This window comes from Oncorhynchus mykiss, chromosome 5 (assembly GCF_057628025.1).
Source record: "Oncorhynchus mykiss isolate SJ-2025 chromosome 5, ASM5762802v1, whole genome shotgun sequence".
In the NCBI taxonomy this organism is placed as follows: domain Eukaryota; kingdom Metazoa; phylum Chordata; class Actinopteri; order Salmoniformes; family Salmonidae; genus Oncorhynchus; species Oncorhynchus mykiss.
In genome coordinates, this window is record NC_143026.1 from 5,930,022 (window position 1) to 5,950,005 (window position 19,984).

The 19,984-nt window shown below is 46.9% G+C and overlaps 1 protein-coding gene across 3 annotated transcripts in view; it reads left to right on the forward strand.

Annotated features, from left to right (window-relative positions):
• Positions 1-19,984, forward strand: part of fech (ferrochelatase) — a 26,370-nt gene continuing 6,386 nt past the window's right edge. The window contains exons 1-9 of one of the 3 annotated variants that reach the window (XM_036976629.2): positions 1-267; positions 1,263-1,389; positions 2,099-2,218; positions 3,155-3,303; positions 6,344-6,478; positions 8,600-8,706; positions 11,257-11,355; positions 11,837-11,944; positions 15,873-16,037. In XM_036976629.2, the coding sequence (XP_036832524.1) occupies positions 228-267; positions 1,263-1,389; positions 2,099-2,218; positions 3,155-3,303; positions 6,344-6,478; positions 8,600-8,706; positions 11,257-11,355; positions 11,837-11,944; positions 15,873-16,037 (1,050 nt within the window). In that variant the 5' untranslated portion in view covers positions 1-227. Of the gene's footprint in view, positions 268-1,262; positions 1,390-2,098; positions 2,219-3,154; positions 3,304-6,343; positions 6,479-8,599; positions 8,707-11,256; positions 11,356-11,836; positions 11,945-15,341; positions 15,387-15,459; positions 15,765-15,872; positions 16,038-19,984 lie in introns of those variants that run through there. The other 2 variants (XM_090233628.1, XM_036976632.2) reach the window with 2 other exon arrangements.

Here is a 19,984-nt window from a genome sequence, read left to right on the forward strand (position 1 = left end):
GGATGACCAGGCTAGGGGAGTGCACAGCTTCCTACATCAGAGCACAGGCATGGCTTGTAAACACACGTGACAAGTGCCGTTAGTGTGCGTTCTGTCAGTGTCACTCCTCGGGTGTTAGAGGCTGGGGGGAATTTAGCTGGTCGACCACGCTATTTGTTATAAAGACAGATAGGATCCGCCGACTGGACCAAATCACTCCTAGAAGTATAGAAATCCTCCGTTGAAACATGATGTCTGTATTGGGAAGGGCGACTCGGCTCATTCAATGTAAGTGGATGGGTAGCTACTTTGTGCTAATGTTAGCGAGCTAGCTGTACAGATAGCTGGTTAGTTAGCAAGTTAGCAGCAGCACAAGAACATGAACACAAGTTAACTGTATCTTTGACATGTATTTGCTGGATGGCTAGTTAGCTAATAGCCAAATGCTAGTTTATATTGCCCACCAGCAAGCCTTTTACCACACTCGCTAGCTAGTTAGCATTGGCTTTTTAACCTTCAGGTTGTGAATAAGGTATTTCGTGAGAGACCGGACTTCACCGATGCCTCAATATTATAGCATTATATTCTCGTAAATATTTCAGTTTGAATTATAATCGCAATAATATGCCAAAAGCTAAACTAGCAAGTATTTCTTCTAGCTGGTTTGTTCGAAGGACTAACCACACACATACTAATGTTTACTAAACCTTTTGTCAAACTGCTCTATGTCATATTATTGAGCTCTTCCAGGAGTTAAATGAAACTGTGGAGAGAAAAAAAAATAGCTACTTAGGCTAAAATTGAGGCAATGAAACGTTTTATTTAGCTAATGCAACTCAAAGTTACACAACTGACATTTTGTTCAACTTGCATAATAATCCTGCGCCGCTTAGTGTTCACTGATTGCTACTGCAGCCAATTAGAGAGATATATATATATATATATATTTATTTATTTATTTATTTGTGTGTATATATATATATATATATATATATATATATATATATATATATATATATATATATATATTTATTTGTGTGTATATATATTTGTGTGTTTGGCAACTACTACTAAAATACTAAAGTTGCCACTCCCAAGCTTGACTGATAATACATGTTGGTAATGCCTTGAAATAATAATTGAAGTTTTGCTTTCAGAATGATTATAAAATATATATTTTTCCCCTATGTGTTTTAGTCATCGGCTTAGAAGGAAGTATATCAATTTAAATGTCTGATTTTGACTTTAATCTTATCTCTCTCTCTCTCTCTGTCTCCCTTCAGTTGCCAGGTGCAGTAACGCCGTAAGCCTGAGTGTTTCGACACCTCTCAGAAGACAGTCTAGTAGTGCGACCGTTGCAGCCTTCGCCCAGCCAGCCTCCACAGCGACCCCAGAAGCGGTAGAAAACAGGTCCGGTACAATAGACTAGAGAGAGGGAATAAATATCCCTTTGATTCAAGTTCTCTTTTACCCTGTCGTCATTCATACCGAAATGTGTTGAGTGAGAAACTGCGTGTGGACACTACCCTGTACTTCTATGTTGATGAAAAGGACTAAATTGAGGTCCAAGTGAAACAAATGTAGATACATGAAGCTGTGTAATGTGAGCTGTGTTGCTTACACACCCCCCCCAAAAAAAGTATTGCAGACTGAAGTTCAATAAAGAGATGGGGTCTCTAAAAAAGGCCGCGGCCAAAATGTAGGACCATGCCGAGGTTCAGTGGGTTCATTACATGTAAGACTGAGCAAGCAACAAACTATTTTTTTGTGTGGCATCACTTCCTTCAATACAGGGCCTGGATAAATACCTACTGTCCACAGTATAGTACAGTAGTATAGGCCTAATTTGAGGGGGGGGGGGGGGGCGGATGCGTGCCAGTTGGTTATGTAGTTGGTAGAGCCCTCGTACGACCTCACTCCATGTGTTTCAATGGCAGCTCTTTCTGGATACATGTCTAGACAAGGGATATCTGCTTGGCTGTTTCAGTTCTGAATAGCACAGTACTACTGTGCATATCCACACAGAAACCTAAATACTTGGATACTTGCTTTAGACGTCTTGAGTTACAATTGTAAATAATGATACAGTATTAATGTAGCACTGTACTTATCCTTGCAGAAAGCCCAAAACGGGGATCCTAATGATGAACATGGGAGGACCTGAGAAACTGGACGATGTTCACGATTTCCTGCTGCGCCTCTTCTCCGACACCGATCTGATGAAGCTTCCTGTTCAGAAGTAAGTGTTCTCGCGCTCACACTGTGATGGCTCGGGAGTTATTTCCAGTGTTTTAAGGGTTTATGAAAAGAGTATTTACATATTGACTTTTACATGAGTCCTTTGTATTGGTGTCGACTTGACTGACCAGATGGGACTCGTTCCCTCCCAAACAAAAAAGGGAAAAATCAATATTTTCAACCTACCTGACACCCCTACAAACAATAACCTCAAGTCAAAACCGTTACAACACAGACAAGGACAAGGTACATTTATGTTTGCCAGGCCCAAGATCGGTTCGTGCCATCTTGCCATAAGTAGATTTCACTGAACAGCAATATGTAAAGTTTTGGTTTCATGAGCTGAAATAAAAGATCCCAGAAATGTTCCATACGCACAAAAAAAGCTTATTTCTCTCAAATGATGTGGACAAATTTGTTTACATCCCTGTTTTTTTTTTCATATCCTGGACATTAAACTCTGTTTTAAAGTCACCAGTGGCCTGGTGGTTAAATCCCTGAACAGTTTCCTTCCTCTCCAGCAACTGAGCTGGGAAGGACGCCTGTATCTTTGCAGTGACTGGGTGTATTGATACACCATCCAAAGCCTAATTAATAACTTTACCATGCTCAAAGGGATATTCAGCGTCTGTTCTGTTTAAAAAAAATAATAATAATTACGAATAGGTGCCCTTAAATTCATTACTTGATTATTGAGGGACCTTGCAAATAATTGTATCTGTGGGGTACAGAGAAAAGATAAGACAACTGTTTCGGGCTTTGGTATTATGTGTAGATTGGATGAAGAGGGAAAATTTATTTAATCCATTTTAAAATAAGGCTGTAATGTAAGAAAACATTTTGGGGGGTGAAAGGTCATGGCGTCTGAATACTGTTAGTTTTATTACTCCGGAAGTTGACATGATTTAGGACGCTGTGAATCTCTCTTCCTCCTCAGTCGACTTGGGCCCTTCATAGCGAAGCGGCGCACCCCTAAGATCCAGGAGCAGTACAGCCGGATCGGAGGAGGCTCTCCTATCAAGGCCTGGACCACCATGCAGGGGGAGGGCATGGTCAAACTGCTGGATGAGATGTGTCCGGAAACAGGTCAGACCGTAACACTTCATAGCCCAGACATAACACTCAATAGCCCAGGACATAACACTTCATAGCCCAGGACATAACACTTCATAGCCCAGACATAACACTTCATAGCCCAGGACATAACACTTCATAGCCCAGGACATAACACTTCATAGCCCAGACATAACACTTCATAGCCCAGGACATAACACTTCATAGCCCAGGACATAACACTTCATAGCCCAGGACATAACACTTCATAGCCCAGGACATAACACTTCATAGCCCAGGACATAACACTTCATAGCCCAGACATAACACTTCATAGCCCAGACATAACACTTCATAGCCCAGACATAACACTTCATAGCCCAGACATAACACTTCATAGCCCAGGACATAACACTTCATAGCCCAGGACATAACACTTCATAGCCCAGGACATAACACTTCATAGCCCAGGACATAACACTTCATAGCCCAGGACATAACACTTCATAGCCCATACATTACCTGGGTTCTGCACTAACTTTTTCCCCTGATGGTACTGGTGATAGTAACTTTTTCCCCTGATGGTACTGGTGATAGTAACTTTTTCCCCTGATGGTACTGGTGATAGTAACTTTTTCCCCTGATGGTACTGGTGATAGTAACTTTTTCCCCTGATGGTACTGGTGATAGTAACTTTTTCCCCTGATGGTACTGGTGATAGTAACTTTTTCCCCTGATGGTACTGGTGATAGTAACTTTTTCCCCTGATGGTACTGGTGATAGTAACTTTTTCCCCTGATGGTACTGGTGATAGTAACTTTTTCCCCTGATGGTACTGGTGATAGTAACTTTTTCCCCTGATGGTACTGGTGCCAGTAACTTTTTCCCCTGATGGTACTGGTGCCAGTAACTTTTTCCCCTGATGGTACTGGTGATAGTAACTTTTTCCCCTGATGGTACTGGTGATAGTAACTTTTTCCCCTGATGGTACTGGTGATAGTAACTTTTTCCCCTGATGGTACTGGTGATAGTAACTTTTTCCCCTGATGGTACTGGTGCCAGTAACCTTTTCCCCTGATGGTACTGGTGCCAGTAACTTTTTCCCCTGATGGTACTGGTGATAGTAACCTTTTCCCCTGATGGTACTGGTGCCAGTAACCTTTTCAGTTGGTGGCACCAGCACATGATTTGGTCCAGACTATGTGAGTGGAGTTCTGCATTTGGAAATCCCACTAATTTCTCACGGATGGGTTTGTGTCACGGATGGGTTTGTGTCACGGATGGGTTTGTGTCACGGATGGGTCCGTGTCACGGATGGGTTTGTGTCACGGATGGGTTTGTGTGCATCACTCCGACGGTCAATGTCTTTTCCTTTGCTCTTCACAGGAAAACAAACTGCCTCTCCAAATTTAGCTCCATACATTGTTTTGTTTAAATATATATAGAATTTATTAAAACAACCCCATTTTTCTTTAGTGACTATGTACCATTTTTGTTTCTTTTGAAGTGAAGCTATCGTAAGAGGCTTTAACAAGGAACCAACCAATGTCATGGGCCAGGAATCATCAACGAGATTCAGCCGCGGGCCAATTGTCTCTCCTTGAGGGGATGGTCGTAGGGCCCGGAACACATTTACATAGAATTTACAGACTGCAAATTGACCCGCAAGAAGCACAAATAGATATAACGTTTGACTAAAACGTAAATCTTTTCATACCTTGTTTATCATTTGTATTACGTGTGAGAATACTTTTTTAACAGATTTACAACATTTTAAATCACTTGGAGATGATTTCCTGGTGTTTTATATCCAACAATAAAATAAATAAATATAAAATTATAATTGATGGTTTAAATAAATAAATAAAAAAATTGGGAAAAAAAAAGAACTTGGCCAAATAACCCCCCCCCCGGGACGGCAGTTGGAGGAACAAGGACCTGCCTGATAATATGTGGCTAAAAGCTGCTTCTTTTTCTCTCTCTCTCTCTAATCTATTGATGACCAGATACTTTGGTTGTAACTGGCTCTGTTACACTCACATGTTACAGTTGATCGACAACATTAGCACTGTTAAAATACTTATAGACTCCTTCTTGTTTTTGTTTTTTTCAACAATAGCCTTTATATAAAAAACAGAATGTCTCTGTTGCTGCTGCATGGGTTTATGGGTTGTCTTGCTTTGAATCAAACAAGCTATCACCTATTTTTATTTTTATAACCTTTTATTTAACTAGGCACATCAGTTAAGAACTAAATCTTATTTATAATGACGGCCTAGGAACAGTCCTCCTGCCGGGATGTGGGTCTGGGATTAAAAATATAGGGCAAAACACACATCACGACAAGAGACGATACGTACATAAAGAGAGACCTAAGACCTATTTCCTGGTTGACTCCTATCAACATCTCGGCTCTTTAGTGGTTTGTTAAGGCTGAATAAATACCACAGAATATGCCTAATTTTAAAAGCACAGTGATGAAGGAAATAAATAAAAAATGCTTGGCAGAGCCATATACCCTGGCTGATTGGTCGCACCCTTTAAAAAATATGTATTGTATAATTAAACATATATATTTTCATAATTGATGATGACCTGGCCTGTTCCATAATGTGCCTGCAGATGGGTGTGAGTGGAAGGAGAGCGTGTCACACACTGGTTACCTAGCCTATATGCTTTAGGCAGCAGCACGAACACTGGGGCCACACACGATGCCACAGTCGCCAAAACAAACAGGCTGAATGTTTCACCGCTGTCGTGTTGTAACGGTCGTTGACACTGGCTGGGTGTGGTGTGGAGATAGTCGAGGAGTGTTTTGTTCCCACACCCCTACACCACACTTTACTGATAACGGGGGGGGGGGGGGGTGTTTTAGCTAAATATGGGCCCGTCTTACATAAGACCACTCTGTGTTTGGCCTAACTTGGAGAGCTTGTAGATGGCCTAATTCAATTATATTCCCTAAGTATATACTTTTTAATATCTATTTACTAATGCTTAGATAGATGTGAAGTGAGATATCATTTTATTACTCAGCTTTACAGTTCTCACATTTCTGTTTTACGTCTTACAGCGCCTCATAAATTCTACATCGGGTTCCGCTACGTGCATCCTCTGACGGAGGAGGCTATTGAGGAGATGGAGAAGGATGGAGTAGAGAGAGCAGTGGCTTTCACACAGTACCCACAATACAGCTGTTCTACAACAGGTAGGCCCAGTACCCACAATACAGCTGCTCTACAACAGGTAGGCCCAGTACCCACAATACAGCTGTTCTACCACAGGTAGGCCCAGTACCCACAATACAGGTGCTCTACAACAGGTAGGCCCAGTACCCACAATACAGCTGTTCTACCACAGGTAGGCCCAGTACCCACAATACAGCTGTTCTACCACAGGTAGGCCCAGTACCCACAATACAGCTGTTCTACCACAGGTAGGCCCAGTACCCACAATACAGCTGCTCTACAACAGGTAGACCCAGTACAGTACAGCTGCTCTACAACAGGTAGACCCAGTACAGTACAGCTGCTCTACAACAGGTAGACCCAGTACAGTACAGCTGCTCTACAACAGGTAGACCCAGTACAGTACAGCTGTTCTACAACAGGTAGACCCAGTACAGCACAGCTGTTCTACAACAGGTAGACCCAGTACAGTACAGCTGTTCTACAACAGGTAGACCCAGTACAGTACAGCTGCTCTACAACAGGTAGACCCAGTACAGTACAGCTGCTCTACAACAGGTAGACCCAGTACAGTACAGCTGCTCTACGACAGGTAGACCCAGTACAGCACAGCTGCTCTACAACAGGTAGACCCAGTACCCACAATACAGCTGCTCTACAATAGGTAGACCCAGTACCCACAATACAGCTGCTCTACAACAGGTAGACCCAGTACAGCACAGCTGCTCTACAACAGGTATACCCAGTACAGTACAGCTGCTCTACAACAGGTAGGCCCAGTACCCACTACAGTACAGCTGCTCTACAACAGGTAGACCCAGTACCCAGTACAGTACAGCTGCTCTACAACAGGTAGACCCAGTACAGTACAGCTGCTCTACAACAGGTAGACCCAGTACCCAGTACAGCACAGCTGCTCTACAACAGGTAGACCCAGTACAGTACAGCTGCTCTACAACAGGTAGGCCCAGTACCCACTACAGTACAGCTGTTCTACAACAGGTAGACCCACTACAGTACAGCTGTTCTACAACAGGTAGACAGACCCACTACAGTACAGCTGTTCTACAACAGGTAGACCCAGTACAGTACAGCTGCTCTACAACAGGTAGAACTGGGGTCGAGCTGCACTACAACAGGTAGAACTGGGGTCGAGCTGACAAGGGAAAAAATCTTAGGTATCCCCCCTTTTTTCTTTCCCACGTTCCCTAATAAAAGGTTGATGTACATTTTCCAATGTCCTCATAGTGCTTCACATTGTAACTCCCCTCGTCCACTACTGCCCCTGTCGCCCACTCACATCTTGTGTCTTTAAAAATAAATAAAAAGTTATAATGAGTAGAGTTAGTCTTGGCCTGGGAGTTACTGATAAGCGGACTTAATCTTGCTCTTATCGACACAGGGAGACTGAATACACCACACCCTACATCCCATCCTCTTACTAGTGCTTTTGTAAAGAACTGTGTAAAACTGTTGAAGGGCTATGTAAACACATTACTGTTCAAAAGGTTTTTTTGGCGGGGGGGGGGACTTAGAAATGTCCTTGTTATTTTTTTTGTTTTGTTGTCAATTTAAAAATAACATCAACAAAATTAATCAGAAATACAATGTAGATGTATTACTATTTATTTTCTTAATGGAATATCTACATAATATCTACATAGGCGTACAGAGGCCCATTTATCAGCAACCATCACTCCTGTGTTGCAATGGCACGTTGTGTTAGCTAATCCAAGTTTATCACTTTAAAAAGGCTAATTGTTAGAACCCTGATTTGATATCCCATTAAAAAATCTGCCGTTTTCCAGCTACAATAGTCATTAACAACATTGACAATGTCTACACTGTATTTCTGATCAATTTGATGTTTATCTTAATGGCCAAATTGTTTTTGCTTTTCTTCCAAAAACAAGGACATTTCTAAGTGACCCCCCACCCAGGAGGTCCGTGGGGCGACGCACAATTGGCCCAGCGTCGCCCGGGTTAGGGAGGGATGAGACAAGCTAGTAGCTACTAAAAACAATTGGATACCAGGAAATTGGGGAGAAAAAGGGGTAAAATAAACATAAATAAATGGTCACAGTTGAAAAGATGTCATGTTGATGTTATTTTAATGGTGTCGTTTTGTTGTTGAAAACAAGGCAGCAGTCTGAACGCTATCTACCGATACTACAGCAGCAGAGGAGACAGGCCTAAGATGAGGTGGAGTGTCATCGACCGCTGGCCCACACACCCCCTATTGGTCGAGGTGAGACTACCTTACTGTCTACAGTCAAAATGATTCAGCACGTAAGTTACGGGGGGTCTCAATTCCCTCTGATAACCTCAATGTTTTTTTCACCTGGATGGCAAATCCACTCACATTATCAGATTGTTATAGTCTGTTGAGGTTAAGAAAGGACAATAACTGACTTTAGTCGGGGGTTAACCCCAAAAAGGGAATACCCATTGCTATTCTGGAGTCACCCATGACCCTCATTTGAAGAGGAGGTGATGTTACTCTTGGTTAAAAATTGAACTGTAGTCATGGTTAAAGAACAGAACATGATGTCATGGATATATCTGGGCTGTCATTGGCTGTGTCTGAAAAGGAGCCCTATTCTATTACGTAGTGCACTCCTTTTCACTCACTCCATTTCTGTTCCAGGGGGGGGGGGGTTTAGCCCCTTTCTCTCCCTAATTTCGTGGTATCCAGTTGGTAGTAGTTACTGTCTTGTCTCATCGCTGCAATTCCTGTACGGACTCGGGAGAGACGAAGGTCGAGAGCCATGCGTCCTCCGAAACACGACCCAACCGAGCCAATCTGCTTCTTGCCAAACCCTCCCCTAACCTGGGAGACGCTGGACCAAATGTGCGTCGCCCCACGGAGCTCCCGGTCGAGGGCCCGGCTGCGACAGAGCCTGGGTTCGAACCCAGAACAGCACAGCCACAGACCACTGAGCCACCCGGGAGGCCCCTGTTCATTGTTTCTTCAGTCCTAGGAGTTGTTCGTTGTGGAGTTGTTCGTTGTGGAGTTGTTCGTTGTGGAGTTGTTCGTTGTGGAGTCGTTCGTGGTGGAGTCGTTCGTGGTGGAGTCGTTCGTGGTGGAGTCGTTCGTGGTGGAGTCGTTCGTGGTGGAGTCGTTCGTGGTGGATTCGTTCGTGGTGGAGTCGTTCGTGGTGGAGTCGTTCGTGGTGGAGTCGTTCGTGGTGGAGTCGTTCGTGGTGGAGTCGTTCGTGGTGGAGTCGTTCGTGGGGGAGTCGTTCGTGGGGGAGTCGTTCGTGGGGGAGTCGTTCGTGGGGGAGTCGTTCGTGGGGGAGTCGTTCGTGGGGGAGTCGTTCGTGGGGGAGTCGTTCGTGGGGGAGTCGTTCGTGGGGGAGTCGTTCGTGGTGGAGTCGTTCGTGGTGGAGTCGTTCGTGGTGGAGTCGTTCGTGGTGGAGTCGTTCGTGGTGGAGTCGTTCGTGGTGGAGTCGTTCGTGGTGGAGTCGTTCGTGGTGGAGTCGTTCGTGGTGGAGTCGTTCGTGGGGGAGTCGTTCGTGGGGGAGTCGTTCGTGGGGGAGTCGTTCGTGGGGGAGTCGTTCGTGGGGGAGTCGTTCGTGGGGGAGTCGTTCGTGGGGGAGTCGTTCGTGGGGGAGTCGTTCGTGGGGGAGTCGTTCGTGGGGGAGTCGTTTGTTGTGGAGTCGTTTGTTGTGGAGTCGTTCGTTGTGGAGTTCCCAGAGTGACTTTGTTTACCTTTTCCATCCCCTGTTCCAGTGGGAAATTTAAAGTGAAAACTGAGTACGAATTAACAAGCAAGGTTAAAGAGAACATCTCTAGGACATGTCGTCCTACGTCAGTGTTGTGTTCATTAGGGCACCAAATGGAAGAAAATAGACTAAACCAAGGAGGGGACTACTAGAAAAGCTCTTTTTGTTGTTGTCGTTGTTGGTGGTTCTCCCTTTGCAAAATGTTTTGGTACGGTGTGCACTAATAAAAACCGACACAGACAATCCCTCCGCGCAAAGAGCAGACTGATCGTTGAGTCATGGTGTAAATGTCTGCCTAATAATATCTGTGTTGTCTCTGCAGTGAGTCATGGTGTAGGTCACCATCAATAAAACGTGAAAGGGGGGGGGGGGTTTGGGAGAGAGGAGACCCGCAGCTCCTCTATAATCATTGACTTGGATTGGTAAATAAATGTGTTAGCTATTTGGTTGTTATGTCATCACCTCTTCAAGAGCAGAGTCACAACTAAGTCGAAGTTTACATACACTTGGAGTTGCCATCACAAAGCCCTGACCTCAATCCCATAGAAAATCTGTGGGCAGAACTGAACATTTTTGTGCGAGCAAGGAGGCCTACAAACCTGACTCCGTTACAACAGCTGTCAGGAGGAATGGGCCAAAATTCACCCAACTTATTGTGGGAAGCTTGTGGAAGGCTTCCCGAAACGTTTGACCCAAGTTAAGCAATTTAAAGGCAATGCCACCAAATACTAATCGAGTGTATGTAAACTTCTGACCCACTGGGAATGTGATGAAAGAAATAAAAGCTGAAATAAATCATTCTCTCTACTATTATTCTGACATTTCACATTCTTAAAATAAAGTGGTTGATCCTAACTGACCCAAGACAGGAAATTTTTACTAGGATTAAATGTCAGGAATTGTGTGAAAAACTGAGTTTTTAAATGTATTTGGCTAAAGTGTATGTAAACTTGCGACTTCAGCTGTAGTTTTCAATGGTTTAGCGGAGCTGGGGGTCTCCTTGCCCCCCCCCCCCCCACTTTTTTTTATTGATTATGACATGTCCTTATAATATATCTGTATTTTCTCTGTAGTGTTTCTCCCAGCATGTCCTCAACGAGCTGCAGAAGTTTCCCTCAGAGAAGAGGGACGATGTGGTTATCCTGTTCTCAGCTCACTCGCTACCCTTGTCTGTGAGTACAGGACTGTTGCTAAGGACACGCATTCTAATCGTCATGACAACACGGTATGTGTTGTACGCTAGACCTACAGTGGTGAGGGGGGAGGAGCTACTTACGTGCCAGACATTATCAGTGGACATGAAACATGGATACTTTTTCTAGTAGGGATGTGTGACGGTTCAGTGTTGTACACTATGGATCTGTGAGTATAGTCTTCAATGAAATCCTCAATTAGTAACGTCCTGATAACGTCTTAGAGGGATATGTATTCTATGAAGACTCATGATACATGTTTTACCAAAAATAAACGTTGGTAACTAAAGCACTTTTGTGTTTTCGTGAAAAGGGCTATATAAATCTATTTGATTTTTTTATTACATTTTGCTAGGGAAAAAGTTTAATGAGAAAGAAGGGGTAAGTGTTGTCTGTCAAGATGGGTAACCAGGCGAGTTTCCAGTGTTGTCTGTGTTGTCTCATTGTCGTCTCTCTGCAGGTGGTGAACAGGGGAGATCCGTACCCTCAGGAGGTTGGGGCCACTGTGCAGAGAGTCATGGAGAGACTAGGGCACTGTAATCCTTACCGCCTGGTCTGGCAGTCCAGGGTAAGGACCACACACACACACACACACACACACTATGTTGTCTTTCATCTGTGGTGCAGAGAGAATTACAGCCTCAACTTAGATGACTTCTACACTCATGGTTACCTCTCCACGTTTCTAGTTCAGGGTCAACGCCCAGAGCCGCTGGTTAAATAGTATTTTTCAGGACTGTGTTGTTGTTCTGTAGTGGTCTTGTGGTGAAAGGGTTTCTCCATCAGGGCTGATGCAATACGGTGAAGGCGGTCCACTCTACCCCAGAATGAGTGTGAACGCGCTTTGGTGATGAAATCGCACTTCCTTTTGTTATAAAATACTTTTTTTTTTACCAAGATAAATGTTAGATTTTGTAGTTGTAGTCTTCAAAAGTTGTTTTCCGATGAGTCGAAAATAAAAGCTAAATTAGCCACAAGCTGCATTAAATGTAAAAGGCTTTGAAAATAAAAGATTAGTGTACGTTCAGCACTCCGTTGACATTTTCACAGAGATACGCTTGTTTTTGTGTGTGAAATCATCGTTAAAAAAAGATCAGGAGTTTTTAATTCGTATGAAAATCGTCTACAAAAAAAAAATATGACAAATGTTGTCTCAAAATCAAGTATCCCTCAGACTCTGCAGTGTCCGGGTTCGTTCCCAGGGCTGTCACAGCCGGCCGTGATCGGGAGATCCATGAGGCGGCGCACAATTGGCCCAGCGTCGTCCGGGTTACGGGGAGGGTTTGGCCCGGCGTCGTCCGGGTTACGGGGAGGGTTTGGCCCAGCATCGTCCGGGTTACGGGGAGTGTTTGGCCCAGCGTCGTCCGGGTTACGGGGAGTGTTTGGCCCAGCGTCGTCCGGGTTACTGGGAGGGTTTGGCCCAGCGTCGTCCGGGTTACGGGGAGTGTTTGTCCCAGCGTCGTCCGGGTTACGGGGAGTGTTTGTCCCAGCGTCGTCCGGGTTACGGGGAGTGTTTGTCCCAGCGTCGTCCGGGTTACGGGGAGTGTTTGGCCCAGCGTCGTCCGGGTTACGGGGAGTGTTTGGCCCAGCGTCGTCCGGGTTACGGGGAGTGTTTGGCCCAGCTTCGTCCGGGTTACGGGGAGGGTTTGGCCCAGCGTCGTCCGGGTTACGGGGAGGGTTTGGCCCAGCGTCGTCCGGGTTACGGGGAGGGTTTGGCCGGCCGGGATTTCCTTTTCCCATTGCGCTCTAGCGACTCCTTGTGGCGAGCCGGGCGGCTGCAAGCTGACTTCGGTCGCCAGCTGTACGGTGTTTCCTCTGACACCTTGGTGCGGCTGGCTTCCCGGGTTAAACAAGCAGTGTGTCAAGAAGCAGAGCGGCTTGGCAGTGTCGTGTTTCAGAGGAAGCACGGCTCTCGACCTTCGCCTCTCCCGAGTCCGTACGGGAGTTGCAGCGATGGGACAATTCTGTAACTACCAATTGGATGTCACGAAAAAGGGGCCAAAACAAAATGAATGACCTCCGACCTCCTATATTGTTTTATGTCCTGCGGATTTGAGAAGAAATGTGGCGAGTTCAACGGGAAAGTGAGCCTGTCAGGTATTCAGGAGCCATAACACAGCATCCAGCCGAGCTGACACAACAAGAATAAAATCTAGATTGACCACTTTATTCCTCTGGCCATTTGAATTATTCACCTTAGTTCTGGTCACTCTACAAGGGTGTAAACTGGAGGAACTTTACGGGGGTGTAAACTGGAGGCACTTTACGAGGGTGTAAACTGGAGGCACTTTACGAGGGTGTAAACTGGAGGCACTTTACGAGGGTGTAAACTGGAGGCACTTTACGAGGGTGTAAACTGGAGGCACTTTACGAGGGTGTAAACTGGAGGCACTTTACGAGGGTGTAAACTGGAGGCACTTTACGGGGGTGTAAACTGGGCCACTCTACGAGGGTGTAAACTGGGCCACTCTACGAGGGTGTAAACTGGGCCACTCTACGAGGGTGTAAACTGGGCCACTCTACAAGGGTGTAAACTGGGCCACTCTACAAGGGTGGTCATTGGTCTTATTGAGGTCAAACACAGGGCTGAGGTCATTGGTCTTATTGAGGTAGAAACTCAGGGCTGAGGTCATTGGTCTTATTGAGGTAGAAACACAGAGCTGAGGTCAAACACAGGGCTGAGGTCATTGGTCTTATTGAGGTAGAAACTCAGGGCTGAGACTGAGAGTAGACAGCATCTGATATGATACATGTTGACCAACCCTGTGGTGATCAGTATGTAATGCCAGTCTATATGTGGTGACCCTGACCCTTGTGACCCTTGACTGACACATCACATAATAATTAGTTCAGCCACAGCATATTTTATTTAACCTTTTTATTTAACTAGGCAAGTCAGTTAATTTACAATGACGGCCTACACCGGCCAAACCTCGAACGACGCTGCGCCGCCCTGTGGTACTCCCAATCACGGCCGGATGTGATACAGCCTGGATTCGAACCAGGGACTGCAGTTTAACACCCATGGATCTTCTAAATACAATATCGTCGTATCAATTTGGTTAGAACTCTTAATGTATTCACATAGTTAATGCTCTGTCTTAATTTGAAAAGCCTGAATCACTTTTTAATGATGTAGAGTCTATTATGACTCATGTGAAATGAACTTGAAAGTTGTATATTTTTTTGGCCTTGCCATTTCAGAGAATGTCCATGGTATATCTGCGTTAATAGTGGGAATGATGGTGTTTCACAGTATTACAAACCTGCCAGTGCTGTGATTGGCTGTGATGTTCGCCTATTGATTTCTCCTGCAGGAGCGGCATCTGTGTTTTTTGTCTAGTAGAAATCGAGTCAAGTGGCCAATGTAGAAATCGCTCTGTCATTTCCTAGTTGCAAAATGTGTTTTTACTTCTCTCAATTTGTGTTTATGTGAGAAAACAAACACCGAATAGTATAGAGGGGATTCATTGTACCATCTAAATCGCTGTGAAATATATTTTCGATAACAAAAAATATTTTTTTTCCCAGCTTGTGGGCCAAAACCAGAAGACCAAGGCTAAAGCATCAGTCTCCCATGTTTTACATTTTTATTTTATTTTGTTCGACCTTTATTTAACCTTTTTTTTCAACCCTTTATTTAACCTTTTTTTTTTTTAAACTAGGCAAGTCGGTTAAGAACGGCCTACACCGGCCAATCCCGGACGACGATGGGACAATTGTATGCCGCCCTTGCGGGACTCCCAATCACGTCCGGTCGGTAGTGACGCCACTTAGCACTGAGATGCAGTGCCCTTAGACCGCTGCCCCGGGGCCCGAGTGGCGGAGGAATGGGATGTGGGGGAGATTTTGTCACCTCGTTTCCACATATGAAATTCAGAGAATTTCTTGGTGCGGCAGCTTTTCAAAATAAATCGGACTTCATTGTCCTCTCAGACAGATGATTGTGTCTCTGTCCTCTCTAGGTTGGTCCTATGCCGTGGCTGGGCCCTTAGACAGATGATTGTGTCTCTGTCCTCTCTAAGTTGGTCCTATGCCGTGGCTGGGCCCTCAGACAGATGATTGTGTCTCTGTCCTCTCTAGGTCGGTCCTATGCCGTGGCTGGGCCCTCAGACAGATGATTGTGTCTCTGTCCTCTCTAGGTCGGTCCTATGCCGTGGCTGGGCCCTCAGACAGATGATTGTGTCTCTGTCCTCTCTAGGTCGGTCCTATGCCGTGGCTGGGCCCTCAGACAGATGATTGTGTCTCTGTCCTCTCTAGGTCGGTCCTATGCCGTGGCTGGGCCCTCAGACAGATGATTGTGTCTCTGTCCTCTCTAGGTCTGTCCTATGCCGTGGCTGGGCCCTCAGACAGATGATTGTGTCTCTGTCCTCTCTAGGTCGGTCCTATGCCGTGGCTGGGCCCTCAGACAGCTGATTGTGTCTCTGTCCTCTCTAGGTTGGTCCTATGCCGTGGCTGGGCCCTCAGACAAATGATTGTGTCTCTGTCCTCTCTAGGTCGGTCCTATGCCGTGGCTGGGCCCTCAGACAGATGATGTCATCAAAGGTCTGTGTGAACGGGGGAAGAAAAACCTGCTGCTGGTCCCCATCGCCTTCACCAGCGACCACATCGAAACGCTGCATGAACTGGACATCGAGTACTCTCAGGTGCTGGGAGAGGAGGTACGTGTCTGAGCTAGACATCGAGTACTCTTGATGGGAGAGGAGGTACGTGTCTGTGTGAGCTGGACATCGAGTACTCTCAGGTGCTGGGAGAGGAGGTACGTGTTTGTGTGAGCTGGACATCGAGTACTCTTGATGGGAGAGGAGGTACGTGTCTGTGTGAGCTGGACATCAAGTAATCTCAGGTGCTGGGAGAGGAGGTACGTGTCTGTGTGAGCTGGACATCGAGTACTCTTGATGGGAGAGGAGGTAGGTGTCTGTGTGAGCTGGACATCGAGTACTCTTGATGGGAGAGGAGGTACGTGTCTGTGTGAGCTGGACATCGAGTACTCTTGATGGGAGAGGAGGTAGGTGTCTGTGTGAGCTGGACATCGAGTACTCTTGATGGGAGAGGAGGTACGTGTCTGTGAGCTGGACATCGAGTACTCTTGATGGGAGAGGAGGTAGGTGTCTGTGTGAGCTGGACATCGAGTACTCTTGATAGGAGAGGAGGTACGTGTCTGTGTGGAGCTGGACATCGAGTACTCTTGATGGGAGAGGAGGTACGTGTCTGTGTGAGCTGGACATTGAGTACTCTTGATGGGAGAAGAGGTACGTGTCTGTGTGGAGCTGGACATCGAGTACTCTTGATGGGAGAGGAGGTACGTGTCTGTGTGGAGCTGGACATCGAGTACTCTTGATGGGAGAGGAGGTACGTGTCTGTGTGGAGCTGGACATCGAGTACTCTTGATGGGAGAGGAGGTACGTGTCTGTGTGAGCTGGACATCGAGTACTCTTGATGGGAGAGGAGGTACGTGTCTGTGTGAGCTGGACATCGAGTACTCTTGATGGGAGAGGAGGTACGTGTCTGTGTGGAGCTGGACATCGAGTACTCTCAGGTGCTGGGAGAGGAGGTACGTGGCTGTGTGAGCTGGACATCGAGTACTCTCAGGTGCTGGGAGAGGAGGTACGTGTCTGTGTGGAGCTGGACATCGAGTACTCTCAGGTGATGGGAGAGGAGGTACGTGTCTGTGTGAGCTGGACATCGAGTACTCTCAGGTGATGGGAGAGGAGGTACGTGTCTGTGTGAGCTGGACATCGAGTACTCTTGATGGGAGAGGAGGTACGTGTCTGTGTGAGCTGGACTTCGAGTACTCTTGATGGGAGAGGAGGTACGTGTCTGTGTGAGCTGGACATCGAGTACTCTTGATGGGAGAGGAGGTACGTGTCTGTGTGAGCTGGACATCGAGTACTCTCAGGTGCTGGGAGAGGAGGTACGTGTCTGTGTGAGCTAGACATCGAGTACTCTTGATGGGAGAGGAGGTACGTGTCTGTGTGAGCTGGACATCGAGTACTCTTGATGGGAGATGGGAGAGGAGGTACGTGTCTGTGTGAGCTGGACATCGAGTACTCTTGATGGGAGAGGAGGTACGTCTGTGTGAGCTGGACATCAAGTACTCTTGATGGGAGAGGAGGTACGTGTCTGTGTGAGCTGGACATCAAGTACTCTTGATGGGAGAGGAGGTACGTGTCTGTGTGAGCTGGACATCGAGTACTCTCAGGTGCTGGGAGAGGAGGTACGTGTCTGTGTGAGCTAGACATCGAGTACTCTTGATGGGAGAGGAGGTACGTGTCTGTGTGAGCTGGACATCGAGTACTCTTGATGGGAGAGGAGGTACGTGTCTGTGTGAGCTGGACATCGAGTACTCTTGATGGGAGAGGAGGTACGTGTCTGTGTGGAGCTGGACATCGAGTACTCTTGATGGGAGAGGAGGTACGTGTCTGTGTGGAGCTGGACATCGAGTACTCTTGATGGGAGAGGAGGTACGTGTCTGTGTGGAGCTGGACATCGAGTACTCTTGATGGGAGAGGAGGTACGTGTCTGTGTGAGCTGGACATCGAGTACTCTCAGGTGCTGGGAGAGGAGGTACGTGTCTGTGTGAGCTAGACATCGAGTACTCTTGATGGGAGAGGAGGTACGTGTCTGTGTGAGCTGGACATCGAGTACTCTTGATGGGAGAGGAGGTACGTGTCTGTGTGAGCTGGACATCGAGTACTCTTGATGGGAGAGGAGGTACGTGTCTGTGTGGAGCTGGACATCGAGTACTCTTGATGGGAGAGGAGGTACGTGTCTGTGTGGAGCTGGACATCGAGTACTCTTGATGGGAGAGGAGGTACGTGTCTGTGTGGAGCTGGACATCGAGTACTCTTGTTGGGAGAGGAGGTACGTGTCTGTGTGGAGCTGGACATCGAGTACTCTTGATGGGAGAGGAGGTAGGTGTCTGTGTGGAGCTGGACATCGAGTACTCTTGATGGGAGAGGAGGTACGTGTCTGTGTGGAGCTGGACATCGAGTACTCTTGATGGGAGAGGAGGTACGTGTCTGTGTGGAGCTGGACATCGAGTACTCTTGATGGGAGAGGAGGTACGTGTCTGTGTGGAGCTGGACATCGAGTACTCTTGATGGGAGAGGAGGTACGTGTCTGTGTGGAGCTGGACATCGAGTACTCTTGATGGGAGAGGAGGTATGTGTCTGTGTGGAGCTGGACATCGAGTACTCTCAGGTGCTGGGAGAGGAGGTACGTGGCTGTGTGAGCTGGACATCGAGTACTCTCAGGTGCTGGGAGAGGAGGTACGTGTCTGTGTGGAGCTGGACATCGAGTACTCTCAGGTGATGGGAGAGGAGGTACGTGTCTGTGTGAGCTGGACATCGAGTACTCTCAGGTGATGGGAGAGGAGGTACGTGTCTGTGTGAGCTGGACATCGAGTACTCTTGATGGGAGAGGAGGTACGTGTCTGTGTGAGCTGGACATCGAGTACTCTTGATGGGAGAGGAGGTACGTGTCTGTGTGAGCTGGACATCGAGTACTCTTGATGGGAGAGGAGGTACGTGTCTGTGTGAGCTGGACATTGAGTACTCTCAGGTGCTGGGAGAGGAGGTACGTGTCTGTGTGAGCTAGACATCGAGTACTCTTGATGGGAGAGGAGGTACGTGTCTGTGTGAGCTGGACATCGAGTACTCTTGATGGGAGAGGAGGTACGTGTCTGTGTGAGCTGGACATCAAGTACTCTTGATGGGAGAGGAGGTACGTGTCTGTGTGAGCTGGACATCAAGTACTCTTGATGGGAGAGGAGGTACGTGTCTGTGTGAGCTGGACATCAAGTACTCTTGATGGGAGAGGAGGTACGTGTCTGTGTGAGCTGGACATCGAGTACTCTTGATGGGAGAGGAGGTACGTGTCTGTGTGAGCTGGACATCGAGTACTCTCAGGTGCTGGGAGAGGAGGTACGTGTCTGTGTGAGCTAGACATCGAGTACTCTTGATGGGAGAGGAGGTACGTGTCTGTGTGAGCTGGACATCGAGTACTCTTGATGGGAGAGGAGGTACGTGTCTGTGTGGAGCTGGACATCAAGTACTCTTGATGGGAGAGGAGGTACGTGTCTGTGTGGAGCTGGACATCGAGTACTCTTGATGGGAGAGGAGGTACGTGTCTGTGTGGAGCTGGACATCGAGTACTCTTGATGGGAGAGGAGGTACGTGTCTGTGTGGAGCTGGACATCGAGTACTCTTGATGGGAGAGGAGGTACGTGTCTGTGTGGAGCTGGACATCGAGTACTCTTGATGGGAGAGGAGGTACGTGTCTGTGTGGAGCTGGACATCGAGTACTCTTGATGGGAGAGGAGGTACGTGTCTGTGTGGAGCTGGACATCGAGTACTCTTGATGGGAGAGGAGGTACGTGTCTGTGTGAGCTTGACATCGAGTACTCTTGATGGGAGAGGAGGTACGTGTCTGTGTGGAGCTGGACATCGAGTACTCTTGATGGGAGAGGAGGTACGTGTCTGTGTGAGCTGGACATCGAGTACTCTTGATGGGAGAGGAGGTACGTGTCTGTGTGGAGCTGGACATCGAGTACTCTTGATGGGAGAGGAGGTACGTGTCTGTGTGGAGCTGGACATCGAGTACTCTT